The sequence below is a fragment of the Squalius cephalus genome (genome assembly GCF_949319135.1).
Source record: "Squalius cephalus genome assembly, chromosome: 25".
Taxonomy (NCBI): Eukaryota; Metazoa; Chordata; class Actinopteri; order Cypriniformes; family Leuciscidae; genus Squalius; species Squalius cephalus.
The window spans coordinates 8,885,990-8,902,987 of record NC_137146.1 but is presented as its reverse complement, the minus strand read 5'-3'; the positions used below and the strand labels follow the sequence as shown (position 1 = coordinate 8,902,987).

Genomic DNA, 16,998 nt, shown 5'->3' with positions numbered 1-16,998 from the left:
TCATTGTTTTTCTGTTGGTGTGTAGCAATGCTCTGGCAGATGTAGAATCACATTTACTGTTGGCTGATAGTGGTTGAGTTGCTTTTGGCTCCAGCTTTTAAGGTCAATGTTGAATGTGATATTTATATTGTCTGGGTAGTTTGGTGCAGGGATGACATATTTTTGTAGGCATATTTTCTAATTTCATTAATAATATCATCATGTGTGTTCCAAAGATGAACGAATGTGTTACGTGTTTGGAACAACATGAGGGTGAGTAATTAATGACAGAATTTTCATTTTTGGGTGAACTATCCTTTTAAGTGAGTCTGGATGAGGTAACAGAAGATATCTCTCTTTTTTTTAATGGAATAAAGATACTCATAGTTTTATGATGAGGGCTTTCAGATCCTACTTTGAAGCTTTTACGATCCCAGATGTTTTAGTGATGACTTGTGTTACTGATGCCTATGCTTCAAAGGGCCTTTAAATATTTTCTTCTGCATTTTCCCAGCTCGTATCATCTCTGGTCATTGGCCGTAATCGTACAGCCCGCGGTCAATAACCGTCAGGGACCATATTTGGCATTTGTTTATTTATGTGACAATTCTAATAATAAACAACTACATTTAAACACAAAAGAAGCCTAAATCGGTGTAATCAATGTGCAATCATAGACAATCTGTTCTTTATTTTTGCGTGTTGGTTTTGCGTTGTTCTACGTGCTTTGCATATACTTTAGAACAAAATCAGAAGTGTGGGAACAACACTGCTTTGTTTGCCTTGATGACAGCTGTATGGTGTCCATCAACGGACAGATGTTCCAATTAATGGTAATTATTTGGCAATAAATACACACAGGTCTTGACCAATGAATGGGTGAAATGAGTGACGAGTCCCTCTGGAGATGATTGCAAAACGAAACGGTTTGGGCCACTTAATATATCCCAGATTTCTGATTGTTCATAAAAGGGCAAAGTGGACTGAGCGCCGACCAATCAGAAGCAATGTTTACTGTGTCTCAAACAATGCTTGGTGAGTGACCTGTTTTCTCTTAGTTTAGACTTCTTATTTTCCCTCAGAACCGACCAGCTGTTTCAGAGAAGACACAGCTGTTTAAATTAATTGTTCCTAAAAATGAAAATTCTGTCATTATTTACTCGCCCTCAAGCTGTTCCAAACCTGTGTGCCTGACTCTTCTATTGAACACAAAAGCGTTTTTTGTTGTTAAAAGTATTTGGGGTCAGTGAGATTTGTTTTTAAAAGAAAATAATACTTTTATTCAACAAGGATGCATCAAAAATGACTGTAAAGATTTGTTTTTACATTGTTTCAAATAAATGCTTTCTCTTCATCAAAGAATCCTGAAAAAATTTATTGTTTTTTGCAAAAAATATTAAGCAGCAAAACTTTTTTCAACATTGATAATAATAATAAATGTTATAATGTAAAATATTTTATTTTGGTTACTTTTTTCCATATATAGATTGAGCAATTTGCTCCAAATTGACAAAAAGCGCCATGAAATTGTTATACAACTTTTAAGTATTACTCATGCATTATATTTCAAGTTCAAGTGCTATATAGTATTCCAGTATACCATTTTTTTAGGTGAAATATCCCTTTAGTAAACAGAAAGAACTACATGCCCTCATTGCTGTGCCGTTTCTGAAAGTGTTTGGAGTTGTAGATGACGATGGATGGGGGTGTGATGTCATTTTCAAACCTCTTTGACCATCTTTCTATTTATGTTCAGACCTTCACAAAACATTAATTTGACCATAGATGCTGGAATTTGTCCCGTCCCTGTGGGTTGGTCTCAAGAGATTCAATGACTTTCTCCTTTTTTGTATTTTTTTGGTTGTACTGTACCTTTACTGCTAAATGAAAGGCAAATTAAATGCACGTTCCATGCAGTGTTTGTGGTGTGTTTGGTTACAAGAGAAAAAATGTCCAGATACACTCAACTCATAAAAGACTGTCAAGTACATTGGTAAATGAATGCAGATCTTATCTTAACCTAAATGTTTCCAGATTCCTGTCAAACACATGTCAAGTTTCTCACGTGCAGTGTTGCGGTAACTTTTGTTGAAAGTTCTGCTATTTCAGCATATTTTTCACAAAATGTTTTGAGCTTTTATTTTGTTTTCTATGTCTACGTCCTTACAGGTTGCAAAGGGATGTGGGACAATATTTCTTGCTGGCACCATGCCGATTTTGGAGAGGTGGTCGTCAATACCTGCCCCGCTGCCCTAAAAAGTTTGTTCACCAGAGATGGTAATTTTTACTTTAATATTTGCAAACTGTCATTTATACATTTTAACATGATACGGAGATCCAAAATCGGTTGATACTGATAATTAAAAAAAAAAGTGTAATATTGGTCTTTACAAAGTCAGAACCACATTTGGAGAACCACTAGATGCCCTTTTGAAGATACCTCATATCTCATTATGTATTAAAGGAAATTCAATATATATTTAAAAACTTTCTCTTTTGGGGTTACGTTTGGAGCAACATACGGTACGTTGACAGTCTTTCAAGAGAGGAACTTTATGAAAAGGTGTAAAGATTTTCTCCAAAGGGTCTCACCCGTGTATATAGGAACCTAAACAGGTTCTCTAATGGCATTAGGCTGTAAACCCCTATTTTGAACCTTAAGTTTATAATCTGTTCATCTCTCAAGTGCACAAAGCAGATATGACAATAATATGCTGCTATTATTTTCAATTTGAGGGCTAGTTTTTTGTAAAGTAATAGAGTGAATTGAGCTGACGTGATTGTGAGTGTGAGTAAATTAATGAGTAAGGGAGTAAACTGAAGGCTGGATTGAGTGAATCATGTCTTTCCCCTTCTGCTCGGACATGCTCATTGACCCGTGGACCCAAGCCGAGGGCACAGAACCAGCACACTCGTTCTACCCCACAGAGAAGTTGCCCGTCAGGCTCCCGAGTGTGGGAGTATACGTACAGCCCATGATTCCCCAATCAGTCTGTTTCCAGCCCTTTCTAACCTGCTGGCACAGAGAGGTCATGCAGGAACACATGAACACATGGTGCCGCTGGATATCCACAGAGGATATCCACAGAGCCAAATTAGCCCAGAATATCTGGAAACACATGCTGACCTGTGGTTTTATAGCACACGATTATCATTTCCAATCAAGCTTTCTAATGTATGGCTGAACTTTTCACAGATGAATCACTGTCATCATCATCAGCATCATTTATGCTCCATTAGCTGTTACCCCAGATATTATCAGCTGTTTTTTTCCTCCGCAAAGTAGCTCTCAAAAAAGCAACGCATTGCACTTTCTCAACCCAGTGTTCAGAGGGATATATTTTTAATCGTTTGACAGAGGTTAATGGATTGTACGTAAATCATATATATATATATATATATATATATATATCACCTTCTTTCATTGTATGAGGTAGTTTCAGGTGCATTGGGGTTGTGTGGGCAGTAAATGATTCATCTTCCCATTTCTTTCCTCGGCGGAGCTCATGCGTTACATCAAGGCTTTTCAATCTGGGGCCCAGTTTTAGGGAGAGAAAGTGCAAAAACATATGTTTTACTCTTTCATTATTTTATATTTTAAACATTTTTGTTTTGACGTAATAATTTAATGTTTCAGGAGATTCAGAAATCATGAGAAAATCAAGAGGTTTTTAACAGTATAAAGACAAGTAAGCATATTTTGTGTAAAAAGTATTTATTTACATAAAGAGAGAGATGAACAGTAAGAAATGAACAAGTAAATGAATACCTTTCTTTGCAAAATGTCTTTGTCACCTTCAGCTGTACCTTAACACTGGGGGTTGTACAGCAGTATTATCTTTAAAATGGCTTTAGAGCAATATATTGTGAAATTACCATTTCTAAAAAAAATCTAATAAATGACCTATAAAATGTTCTTGTTTTTCAAAGAAGTGTCTTGTGCTCATCAAGGCTCCATTAGATCAAAAATTGTAATATACTTTGAGATGTAATGTGATGTTAAAGCTGAATTTTCAGCACCCATTATTCCAGTCTTCAGTGTCACATGATCCTATATGTTTATGTGTGTGTGTGTGTATATAAATATGTGTGTGTATACATGAGCTGTTTGCAAAAAAAAAAAGTACATTCAGACATCCCAAGTCTCCCGGAAGTTCCGGGACCTTGCGTGTGTGTGCTAGTGTGCGTGTGTTCCTCACGAAGTGCATGTAAGGACCCAACCAATCAATTGTCAGTGCGGGCGGGCTTTTATCTATACTCCCGAACAGAATTAATCAGAAACGAACCAACCCACTCACTCACCCCGCCCCCGTTGGAGATTTCTTGACTCCCGCAAATGACTTTGTGCAGGTTGGGATGTCTGTACATTGTACAGAAAGAAAGCCTGTGTTACATTACTGCAGTACACCTGTCATTTCTACAGTAGCCTTTTGGAGGACGTACAAAATGACTCCACATGTAGCATTCTTCTTGTCTTAGTTGCTGATGTCATGTTAGATATGAGGGTTCTGGACTGATGTGCCATGCACAAAATGGAAAGTAGCTGTCTGTCAGGCTTTTGCCAGCACAAAGCTCTGCGCCTTTGCATTTGTGTCCCTGAATGGCAGTGAGAAGCAGCAAAGCAGTCCCGCTTTGTGCTCCCGCAAAGCACTTATGCTTCTGGACAATTACATGTTTGATTACCCTTCTGACATTTTGAATTCAAGATAAGAGCTCACATGATGACGTAAATTAGCGGATGCCTGTGAATAGGACGAATAAGGTGGACCAGGTTTTCAAAGATGGGTTAGTTAGCACCTTTATAAAGCCTGAATCTGTCTGTTTGTACAGACAGACCCTTTTGTTAGGCCTGTGTGTGTGTGTTTGAGTGCCTGTACGCACGTATGTTCAGATCTGCATGGCTGGGTGTGTGTGAGCATGTGTGGCTGTGTGTTTGGGGGATTTGTTTCAGGCTGGACATGGACAAAAATAAATCTCCATGTTGATACATGTCAGCAGAGTTTACATTCTCTCTCTCTCGCAAAGTGCTCTGCAGTGATGTAGTTGTGCTCTCCCGCATATTCGGCCACATGAAATGCCATTAAATATTCATTCTGCTTTCCTGTCAGTCCTAAAATATACATAGAACATACACATGTCGCTCTGAGTAACACATCAGAAGTCGTTTCACTTGAAGTGTTTTTAGAATCACATACTATTGATGCTTGTAAATATACAGTATTATCTAGCTCAGTTGCCTTTTGTAGGTCAATGATTACTGATAGAGTCCAATGTCTGTTGGGTTTCTGAAGTGAGGAAGTACTCTCTCTGTTTTTTAATCCATTAAATTAGCATAAAAGCCAAGGCCAATTTTTTGCCTTTCTCTGAAAAAATTGTTTGAAATAAAGAAAAAAATAGCTTCCAAATTAAGATGGATCACCGTTAAATATTGTTTAGAAATGATTCATGCTAGAAAAATGAGTGTGAATTTTCTCACACACACACACACACACACACACACACACACACACACACACACACACACACACACACACACACACACACACACACACACGCACACACACACACGCACACACACACACACACACACACACACACACACACACACACACACACACACACACACACACACACACACTATTACTTTTTTTTATTACATAACCAAATTGCAAAAATATATTTTTTAATTAATGGTAAATTGCTATTTTATTATAATAAATATAATAACAAAAGTACATCATTTTACAGTAGTTTTCAGGTAAATCAACCTACAGCTTGTTAACTTAGTCTCTGCATATTCATCTGGGATAGAAAAGTATTTTAACATGCATTATCTTTAAAGTACTTTATTCAGATGGTCTTCACTCTAGCCAGTACTATTTTTAAATCAGATGTTCCAAAATATATCTTTCAGCCTACTTATTTTCTTGGAAAGGACTTGGGTGTTATAATATTTGGTTGATGTGTAAATGTGTTCATGTTCACTTTGTTAGCCTGCCAGCTGCTCTTCTCCAGGTGTAATGGTGGTCATTGATGCCGTGTAATGTGTAGGAGGCTGTTATCGCTACTGAGAGGATTAACAAGCCTACACGCAGATACTTTAGTGCATGAAACACAAATATACAGTCAAGGCATAAATACAACCTCTGCCTCTCAGCCTTGACTGAATGCATCAGTGATGTGCAAAACTATTCCATTATCACTGGTGCCATATGGATTTACAAGTATAATGAGTGAGTGCAGCCCATGTTGATGGAAATGCAAAGGTAATTGCACCTAAAGATAAAGGCTGGACACGATGATGTATTTCAGAATCTTTTCACTCTATAATCAAAAGGAAAAATATAAGTCATCATAGTTTCCTTTAAGAAAATTAAGATTTTTTTTTGGACCAATAATTTATTGCATGCAATGTTAACATCATTACATTTAAGCACATTCAAACCCCTTGTTCTCATTATTAAAATACTAATAAAAGTTCATCTCATTACTGTAACATAACTTAAGTAGTTATACAGTTGTAATTATAAAAGCAGTAAGTATATATATATATATAAACTCACCTAAAGGATTATTAGGAACACCATACTAATACTGTGTTTGACCCCCTTTCGCCTTCAGAACTGCCTTAATTCTACGTGGCATTGATTCAACAAGGTGCTGAAAGCATTCTTTGGAAATGTTGGCCCATATTGATAGGATAGCATCTTGCAGTTGATGGAGATTTGTGGGATGCACATCCAGGGCACGAAGCTCCCGTTCCACCACATCCCAAAGATGCTCTATTGGGTTGAGATCTGGTGACTGTGGGGGCCATTTTAGTACAGTGAACTCATTGTCATGTTCAAGAAACCAATTTGAAATGATTCGAGCTTTGTGACATGGTGCATTATCCTGCTGGAATTAGCCATCAGAGGATGGGTACATGGTGGTCATAAAGGGATGAACATGGTCAGAAACAATGCTCAGGTAGGGGCGTGGCATTTAAACAATGCCCAATTGGCACTAAGGGGCCTAAAGTGTGCCAAGAAAACATCCCCCACACCATTACACCACCACCACCAGCCTGCACAGTGGTAACAAGGCATGATGGATCCATGTTCTCATTCTGTTTACACCAAATTCTGACTCTACCATCTGAATGTCTCAACAGAAATCGAGACTCATCAGACCAGGCAACGTTTTTCCAGTCTTCAACTGTTCAATTTTGGTGAGCTTGTGCAAATTGTAGCCTCTTTTTCCTATTTGTAGTGGAGATGAGTGGTACCCGGTGGGGTCTTCTGCTGTTGTAGCCCATCCGCCTCAAGGTTGTGCGTGTTGTGGCTTCACAAATGCTTTGCTGCATACCTCGGTTGTAATGAGTGGTTATTTCAGTCAAAGTTGCTCTTCTAGTCTAGATCAGTCAGCCCATTCTCCTCTGACCTCTAGCATCAACAAGGCATTTTCGCCCACAGGACTGCCGCATACTGGATGTTTTTCCCTTTTCACACCATTCTTTGTAAACCCTAGAAATGGTTGTGCGTGAAAATCCCAGTAACTGAGCAGATTGTGAAATACTCAGACCGGCCCATCTGGCACCAACAACCATGCAACGCTCAAAATTGCTTAAATCACCTTTCTTTCCCATTCTGGCATTCAGTTTGGAGTTCAGGAGATTGTCTTGACCAGGACCACACCCCTAAATGCATTGAAGCAACTGCCATGTGATTGGTTGATTAGATAATTGCATTAATGAGAAATTGAACAGGTGTTCCTAATAATCCTTTAGGTGAGTGTATATATATATATATATATATGCAAATATTCATCGTGGTAATATTTGTTTTTACTGCTGATTTTAATTTAAGTGTTTTTAGTAAACACAACTGAGAAATGGAAATCTTCTGTATCATTCTAAATATTTTTTTACTATTACTGTCACTGCATGCATTCTTGCTGAATAATAGAATTAATCTTACTGATCCCAAACTTTTGAATGGTAGTGTACATTATTTTTGTTTTAAATATAATAAAATAATTGTAGAAAACTATGTGAGAGAATGCATTTAATTATCATGAAAATTATGCAATTTTTAAAAAAAATGTATGCAAAATATTGTTGTTTTTTTTTCTTTTGATTTTGGGTGAAACATTTCTTGGCAAGCTTTGTTGAGCTTCACTCGATTCTTGAATAATGAACTTTATTAGCTTTCTCAGATATCTCTGGTGTTTCTGCGATGGGCAATGCTGCGAAGCGTTACCTACCAAAACACTCACTAATGCTCGTTGTCAGACTAAATTGCCATTAATCAGTCTGATAAATTGGCTGTTAACGAAGCAATGTCTGTTTGTTCTAGGGATCATTAGCAGGAACTGCACTACGGAAGGCTGGTCCGACGTGTATCCCAGCATCCAGAGCGTTTGCTTTGAGCCCAGCCCGAATGCAGCCAAGGTGAGTGACTGAATTAATGCAGTCAGATCTTTCCCAGAATTACTTTACAGTCATTTGTCCTGAAAACAGATGCCATCAGAATGGGACTTTTGATTGTACACAGTATTTAGGATCATTGCGCTAACTATCCTGAAGGAGCTATGCATGAATGGCAGCGGTAAAGGAAGATATTTTGCCTGAAAGGCACTGTTGTTCCCTCTCCACATGTGCTATAACCACTGTGTGTGGACACTGAGGACATTTCGGGACCCTGAACCTTTTAGTGCCTGCATCCCTGCCAGCTGGGACTACCTTTGGGGCAGAGACCGTGTTTGTGTGCATTTGGAGATGCGAGTGCGTACATTAATGCATGTGTGTGTTCATGCGTGTGTCTGACAGAGGCAAACAGTCGTGGAAAGCACTAGAGTTTTAAAAGAAAGCAAGCAGCTGGCTCTAGTGTATTTTCATAGGCTTTCAACCAAATTGCTCTCAGTATTATATTTCTTATCAGGATCCCAAATTTGGAGACAAATGATTTTAGATGCGTTTGAAGTTGAAAAGAGTGCCAGAAAGCCAAAAAAATAAATACGTGAGATGATAAAAGAATCAGAGCAGAGAGGTGCTTTTGTTCTTTTATGGCAGAGTTAAATATATATATATATAAATGTGCAGTAACATGTAACGTTTCTCATAATAACACTAGATTCTCTCAGTCCATTAAATAGCTTGTCGTGAATGGCAGTCGCCTGTGAAATTTACAGTTTCATCCTGTGATTGTGCTTTAGTGATATGAATAATCATGAGCAACTGGAATGGAGAGAATCTCTGCAGGAAGTGAACCATGGCAATGCCAGTGTCAAAACAGACTGCCAGAGCGGAGGAGTGAACTGAATCATTAGGAGTTTTCATTCATTAGTTCTGCAAGTGTTCTATATTGGGTGGTTAGATGGTCATTTTTTTTCTCTGGAGTTGTACCTTATTAATTTACAAAATGCAGGGTCCGTAATTAACACTCACCAAGCACCAAATGTGAGTTTAAAATTGGCGGATGACTTTTTTAAGGAGCTATGACGTAAAACATGATACAATAATTCAATCTAATTGTCAGAATTACAGGCTGACCTCCACTGATGTAAGTCAAGTTAGTTATTCAAATCAAAACATGTAATAAAGAAAACATCAGTCATGATGTGCATAATCTAAAGCGTCCTAAAACAACCCCCCCCCTCCCCTCCTCCATAACTCATGTAGTGACACATAAGCACAATCTTCCTCAGATTAAACCACCAAATTGAAAATATCAGTAACTGGTTTTCCTATTAATGAACTAATGAGGTGAACTGTAACTGAGCTTACTGTGGCTTATTTTACATTTATTCATAAGCTGTAACTAGTGAAACACCTGACAATGTTATTATGTTCTCTCTTTATTGCCATTACAGGGGCATCAGGGAACATCCCACAAACTTAACTCTCCCTAATAAAAATAAAAAATGAAAAAAAAATTTCCCCATCTAGTTTTTGTAACCTTTAGTCAAAACATAAGTCATGAGATGTTTTTAACTCGTACCCATGACCTGTTTTGCCTTAAGATTTGCAGCATCATTAATTCTTCATGGCATTGTTTATCAAATAAGCGCTCTTAATAGATCTGTGCTGTTTTATAGGGGTAGGGAGCCTTGGGAATGCAGGGAACGATAGGAACGTTGGGAACCTTAAGCTTAAGTTATTGTATGTTTGAGGCCATATGGAAAAACTTTCATTTTGACAAAAAAAGAAAAGTCTCCAACATAATCAGATGAAACCTCCCCTGCATTCTAACTTAAACAGCCGTCTGAGGGAAAGAAAAGCATTTAACACAAAAACCAAATAAGGATTTCAATGCAAATGATAAGTATCTTATACTCCGTTAAAGTTATTATGACGAATAAATGTCCTATTAAGTATTAAAATGTACCAGATTAACATATAAGTCAGTTGGCAAGAGCGAATGTTCAGCCAAAGCATTTTGAATGTAAGATTGTACAATTTAATAAATTATGATGCTGAAATGTTAGTCTTGGTTATACACCAAACTGACATTAAACTGCACCCGGAGGAATACTGTATTTCAGAGAAAACGAATACTTGAAGATGACAGGGCTCAAAGCTGCTATAACTCGAGAAAGTTGAAACGAAATCCGCTTTTATTAGAGGGATTTTCTATAAAAATGTCAGCACATGTGTTGTGTGTTTTATATTGCTTTACCCTGTCATGACCGTGTGGTTTTGAGTGTTTGTGGACAAGCGTGGTCTCCAGCAGCGAGGGCAAACGCCTCTTATGGCTGGATAATCAGCCCTCTGAAGCGCAGTGAGTTGTCAGAGCGACTTGAGGTGATACCAAGGATCAGAGAAGGCATGCTGACACATCGGCCTGCTCTGATTGGCTAAATGTTGAAAGGAGATGCATGCAGTGACTGAAGCAGCCTTGAAATGGTGCAAATCAGCCTGTCTGAGGCTAAAGACACAAAAACGGGATGATCCAGCATGTAAATTGGATTTGAACTGGATTTCATTAGAACCTGTTTGACATCTAAGCAATGGTTTGATTCACGTACTGTATAGTTGACTGAAGTGGAAATGGGTTTCTGCAAAAAACAAACAAAAAGCATACCGCTAACCCGGACGTCGAGGTCTCTTCAGTGATTTGGAGAGACCTTGACGTCCGGGTTAGTAGTAGCATAAGCCATCAGGCAAGTGTTATTTAAATAAACTCCTGATGTACTTACAAACTTTTCAATGCCTCGTTTTATGAGTACAGAACCTATTTGTACTACTGTAGAAGTTTGGTACCATTCTGGGCATCATTAGTGGGGTAATTTACGAGATACAGCCTAGGATCCATTAGCGCCTGCACTAAGGCATTCGGCTGATATCTCTAAATAAGCTCTAACTTTAATAATGTTCGACCAAGTGAAAAAGGCTTCTGGGGAGGTGTTTCTCGAGGTCATGGTGCAAAGGACCCTATGATTTTACTCCGAACCATCCCTCTAATGCATCCTTGCTGAATAAAAGAAAACGTTTAAACTGTGTATATTTGTCTACAGTAATAGAATGGTTTAAATAAATGAGAAGTTTGATTTACTTAAGGCTTTTCTACACTTTATAGCAAGTCTTATGTTAGTAAAGGTTTTTTTTGCACCAAAAAAATCTTGTTTTATTGTGCTTGCGTATTGTTCTTTAATGTTTAGACATCACCCAGAGTTCAGCACATGTTCCGCGGTAAGATGGTTGGCAGCGGTGTGGTTTGGGATGGTGCCCAGTTGACTCTGCGCTGCTCATTTGAGCGATGAGGGGACAGTTCGCTGTTTTTCATTCTGATCCTGTGTCAGGGGAAATGAAACATTAAAGCAATTTCCTGAAGGGTAGAGAGACAGTAGCAGAGGGCACATTCCCATCCTCGCAGAGTTCTCTCGTGGAAATTAGCAGAGATGACTGAAGTCGTCCTCCTAAGGCGTTAGTAAGAACACTGATCGACCTTGAGTCAAACCTGTCTGAAACCTGATTTCTTGAGACCCATCCTGCTTCGCTTCAAAGAAGTCCTGCCCTGGGCACCTTCAAAGAAATTAAAACAAGCCCATTGACGAATTAAATTGGACATTGATCTTCTAAACTTGGGGAATTGATTCTCTTTAAAAGGACACCTGCTATTCCTTTAGGGTTGCCTGATTGATGTCTGGATAGACCGGTTTGTCTTTCACCCTTAAATTAGTACTTTAGACTGAAGGTTGTATTCAAATGTAATCATTTACTAATCACTTTAAAGGAGACAGAGGCTTATAAAAGCATCTGGCTTTGATTTGTTGGGTATTTTTTGCATCACTTTATAATTAAAGTAATGATTATTAAAGAATTTAATTAAAGAATTTTTTAATTAATGACTGTTTTCAAACAGTTTTCAAACATCATCTGCTATTGGTCAGAAAATCTGATAATCCCGCCATTGAAACTCATGTCATTGGTTGAGCCAGCATTGCTATGTGGGATGAAATATTGCAGAGCACTGTTTGATAGTGCACTTTTCAAGATAATCAACCTAGTATTTTAACATAAAAAAATGACACACATCCCCTTTAAGTCTAAATAGACTACTTAGACATCGTCTAAACAATGCTCACCTTTTCCTAGGCCTTGCACCGCATGTTGAGGTCCAAGTGCCATATTAGTGTCACTTTTAATCTGAAGTTCTCCAGAAGTTTTCCATGGGCATTCCCTGAAACACAAATCACATCCAGCAATAAATAAGAGACTGTCTGAAGAAGGAAACAATCCCTCATCTCATCTAAAGCCAGCACAGAGGCTGGTTTCTGTCTCCTCCTTTTAACTGCTACACCAGTTAACCTGCAGGCCTGAAAAGAAAGATAGCAAAACAAAAGAAATGTCAACCAATAGATTTATGGGCGTTTTTTTCCAACATTTTTGTTTTTTGTTTAAACAAACTCTCTTGGAAACTTGTTAACATGCCTTCATTCTTCATTCTATTTTCAAATGCCTTTTATTTATACATTTTATATTTTAATCCTTGTTCCAGTATAGTATAAAGTATAAACCATTTCAATATTATTTAAACGCATTATACTTTGCCCAATTGTGAAGTTAATAAAATCAAGAAAGATCAAAATATTATTTGTAAACAACATTTTTTGTCTTTTCCAATAATTTTGTCAAATTATTCAAAGAGTGCGAACTTTTTATTTATGACACATAAAATGCTAACTATGAACTATCAAATACACAAAATATACACTACAAATAAATTTTTAGTCATACAGTCATACAGTCACGAATGTATCAATGCTCTGAAACCAAAGCAAAAACGCGTACACAGACAAAAACATTCTTAACCATCTGACGGTGAATTTGTGAGAATTTCGCTGAATGTTTCTTTCAGCTTTATGTTTAAAGTAGTGCAGGAGGAATGTTCCTGGTGTTGTTAATGTTGATGAGTGGGTGCTCTGGCTCCAGTGTGCCATGTAGTAAGTCAGACTGAAAGAATGCTGTTTATGGGGGATGAATCTGTCTGAGCTTCATCACACTCTTCCACCGCCAAGCAGCTGCCTGTCCAGCAAGCCATTTCCATGGTTATTATTCACCCTGTCATCCTTGTTATGTGATGTTATTTTACAAAAGCGTATTTGTTCATCTTAAAGTGTATTTCAGACATTCCTGTCTGAAAATTTTGTCCTAATCATATCCCTAACACTAACCCTACCCATAACTTATCCCTAAAATCAGGAAAATAATAGGTGAATAACACTGATGTAGAAGCACCTAACCCTGGTTGTAGGCCTGAATGTGACATGAACACTGGTTGATTGGAATGTTGTTTCAGAATCAACAAAGATGTTGATCCAGGAACATGTTGCACTTGGTGAAATCTGGTTCACCGTGTAAAATGGGATAGTCTGGGTTACAGATTGTGCTTAACTTGAAATTGTTCATGTTGCCCAATATTATTTTAATATATTCATTTTAGATTTGTATTTTTTCATGTAAAGCCGGGTGCTCACTGTGCGATTTATAATAATCCTTTTATTGTTTCTTGTCAGACTGTACGAACATGATCCCCGCTGTAAGCCATGTCACACTGTACGATATCAGTTGTCATTAATGTCAGACTGTACGACAGTCAAGACACGTTAAAAACGGACGCACACAAGAACACTCAGCCGGAGTTTTACATCATCAATCAATGACATGTTTGGTGACAGTGAGTTGCATTACACGAAGGATTGAAATGGTGGCTACAAGGAAATCTCTAACATTAATTTTGGTCGTGGCTTGTCTTGAAAAACAATTTGACGGTCATCGTAGGAGAAGTCACACTGCAGGACTGAGTCAAATCTTCTGACTCAGTCAGAATTTTGTCAGAGGTCAACTTTGATCGCAACGGTCATTAATTGGCTGTCAAACTAACGATCAAAGACTTCAGATTTTAGCCTAGGATCAGAGGAATCTTTTAGGATTTGCAAAATTTGTCTCAGACAGACAAATCGTGGCCAAAATCGTACAGTGTGAACCCGGCTTAAGTAAAATGATCATACAGAATACCTTTTTAATAAACCAAGTGAAATTGCAACTGGACAGCCAGTGTTAATCATGCATTTCTGTTATGTGGAAATGGCAGCTTTGACATTTTATTCTACTGGGAAAAAAAAAGAATGATTTTTATGCATCATGAGCGTAGGTGGGTGATGACAGAATTTAAATGTTCTGGAAAATGTGCAACATGAACTAGACAAATGTAGACATACTTTTATACTGTAAAACCTACAATCATCTCTTTTTTTGCCTACAATAATCAGGCAACTTTATTTTCAAAGATAAAAAGTTATTTGAAATCATTTAAAAGCACTTAAAATCCACTTGAATCAAAAACAGACTTTTTTCAGACAAATGCATAATGGTGTACATGCCTTGGAGTGAATGGAGTGCAAATACAAGTGTTTCTCTCTCTGTCCAGCTTGTTTTCTACACGGTGATGAAGGCCCTTTACACACTCGGACACAGTCTCTCTCTCATCGCACTTATCACCGGCAGCACCATCCTCTGTCTGTTCAGGTTTGAAACAGAGTCTTAAATAGTTCCAGTAGTTGAGTCTGCTTTATATTACAGCACACTTTGTATGGATGGATGAGCCTGTCTTATATTAATTGTAATCATTTGGCAGGCTTCTGAACGACTATATTTTAAACTTTTTGACATTGAGGATAAACATTATGCTTGGCGCACGACTTTAACCCGATAGTGATTATCTTGCTGAAATGAAGTTATTAATTTAAGAAGTTGTCTGGAGATGTGATGAATGGAACAGTGCTTAAGACGTCTTTGCATTTTTTCTCACAAACTAACCATAAGCACAATTAAAATAGAAAGAGGCTATGTTTATTTACAGCACTGTCATGCTCCAACAGAAAACTCCACTGCACCAGGAACTACATCCATCTGAACCTGTTCTTCTCCTTCATACTGAGGGCCATCGCTGTGCTGGTCAAAGATGCCATTCTGTTTTCCCACGAGAACGTAGAATGTACAAAGCAGCCATCACTGGTGAGTGACTCCATCCATACAGAAGTTCCACAAGAAAATTCATGTAATTAAGGGTACGTTTACATGACAACAATATACCAAAAACCAATATACCAATATGCTTTTTTCGCGTACAGGCGACAACGTTGTCAAAATGATCCCCATTCACATAGATCCGCGTAAATGACTAAAAACGCTGTTTTATGCATTCCAGACCAGTAGTTGGCGATGTTACTTTGAAAAGAAGCACTACGTGCCTACAGACTGAACACGTAGTACGCATGCGCATGACGTCACCGTTTCACAAATTCACAAAAATCTTACCAGCCCCAAACTTTTGAACAGTACTGTGTAATTTCTGCACAACTAGTGACACTAAACAACTAAAAATACTAATTGTTTCCCAACACCACATCACCCCATAATCCCAGCCTCAATCTCAAAGCATTAAACCAGAAATTGGCATACCAGGCAGATCAAACAAACATTGCAATGTTTGAAAGGGCTAATACTTTTCAGGAAGCCAACCTTACAAATGGTTTACTTTCAGCTGTCTGAGCACATTAAACTGAGATATGAGACAGTATTTTAACATCGAAAAAATTACACACTTCACCTTTAAGGGTCTGAACTGAGCTAAGCCAAAACATGTATAGTCAACTAAACACATTTTATGCTTCATCCGTTTTAAAAGGTGGTTATTTCTGTCACTGCAGACCATAAAACCCCAAATCTTTACACAGGTTTGCTTCAGAGATATGTAGTACACAATGCAGCTCTCTGTGCTTGTGTTTAGATTGGTTGCAAGGCCAGCCTGATCATCTTCAACTACTTCATCATGGCAAACTTCTACTGGTTGCTGGTGGAAGGTCTGTACCTACATACCCTACTGATGGTCATCTTCTCCGAGAACAGACACTTCATCATCTATCTCCTCATTGGATGGGGTGAGTCTTCATTAGAAACACTGACACTGACCTTGATGACCTTTTTCCTTTTTCCAAAATCATTTGTTAACCTTTAGAATAAATTCAAAATTACTTTTCAGTCTTTTAATGCTATTGATGTCAGTGTTTTCAAGCAGGTATTTGAGTAAATAAAGGATCATTTGAGTCTGAAGCCTAGAAAAGTTCCACTTCCCACTGCATTTAATGCGTTTGCTTTCATCCTGTCTGACATGAACAGATGCGTGCATAGAAAATCATTTGAGAACACACACCTCTTCACGGTGTAGCACTGAATGTCTCTTCCTTAATTCATTCAAACACTTCTGAATAGATGTCGCCCACTACTCAGAGGAAAAACAGCGAAGGGAACAACATGACGTGTCTTGTTCAGGCTGTTTGTCTTGCATTATGTATAAGTATGTCTTTGTAGTTTGTTGCATCTCTGGAGTTTCCAGGCGAGAGAAAGGAGAGCAGGATCTTCATTCACTTCTAGAGGACAGGGTTGGGCGTGGCTTGCTAGACTCATCATATCAACACCTCATTAAGCTTCTCTTTCATCATGACAGTGACGACTAACATGGCCTCTTTAATCAT

At 38.0% G+C, this 16,998-nt stretch overlaps 1 protein-coding gene across 2 annotated transcripts in view; it reads left to right on the top strand.

Moving 5' to 3' along the window:
• Positions 1–16,998, top strand: part of vipr2 (vasoactive intestinal peptide receptor 2) — a 30,046-nt gene that overhangs the window by 7,036 nt on the left and 6,012 nt on the right. For both annotated transcript variants that reach the window (XM_079862515.1, XM_079862516.1), the window contains exons 3-7: positions 2,149–2,256; positions 8,316–8,410; positions 14,892–14,989; positions 15,343–15,478; positions 16,254–16,404. In XM_079862515.1, the coding sequence (XP_079718641.1) occupies positions 2,149–2,256; positions 8,316–8,410; positions 14,892–14,989; positions 15,343–15,478; positions 16,254–16,404 (588 nt within the window). The remainder of the gene's footprint in view (positions 1–2,148; positions 2,257–8,315; positions 8,411–14,891; positions 14,990–15,342; positions 15,479–16,253; positions 16,405–16,998) is intronic.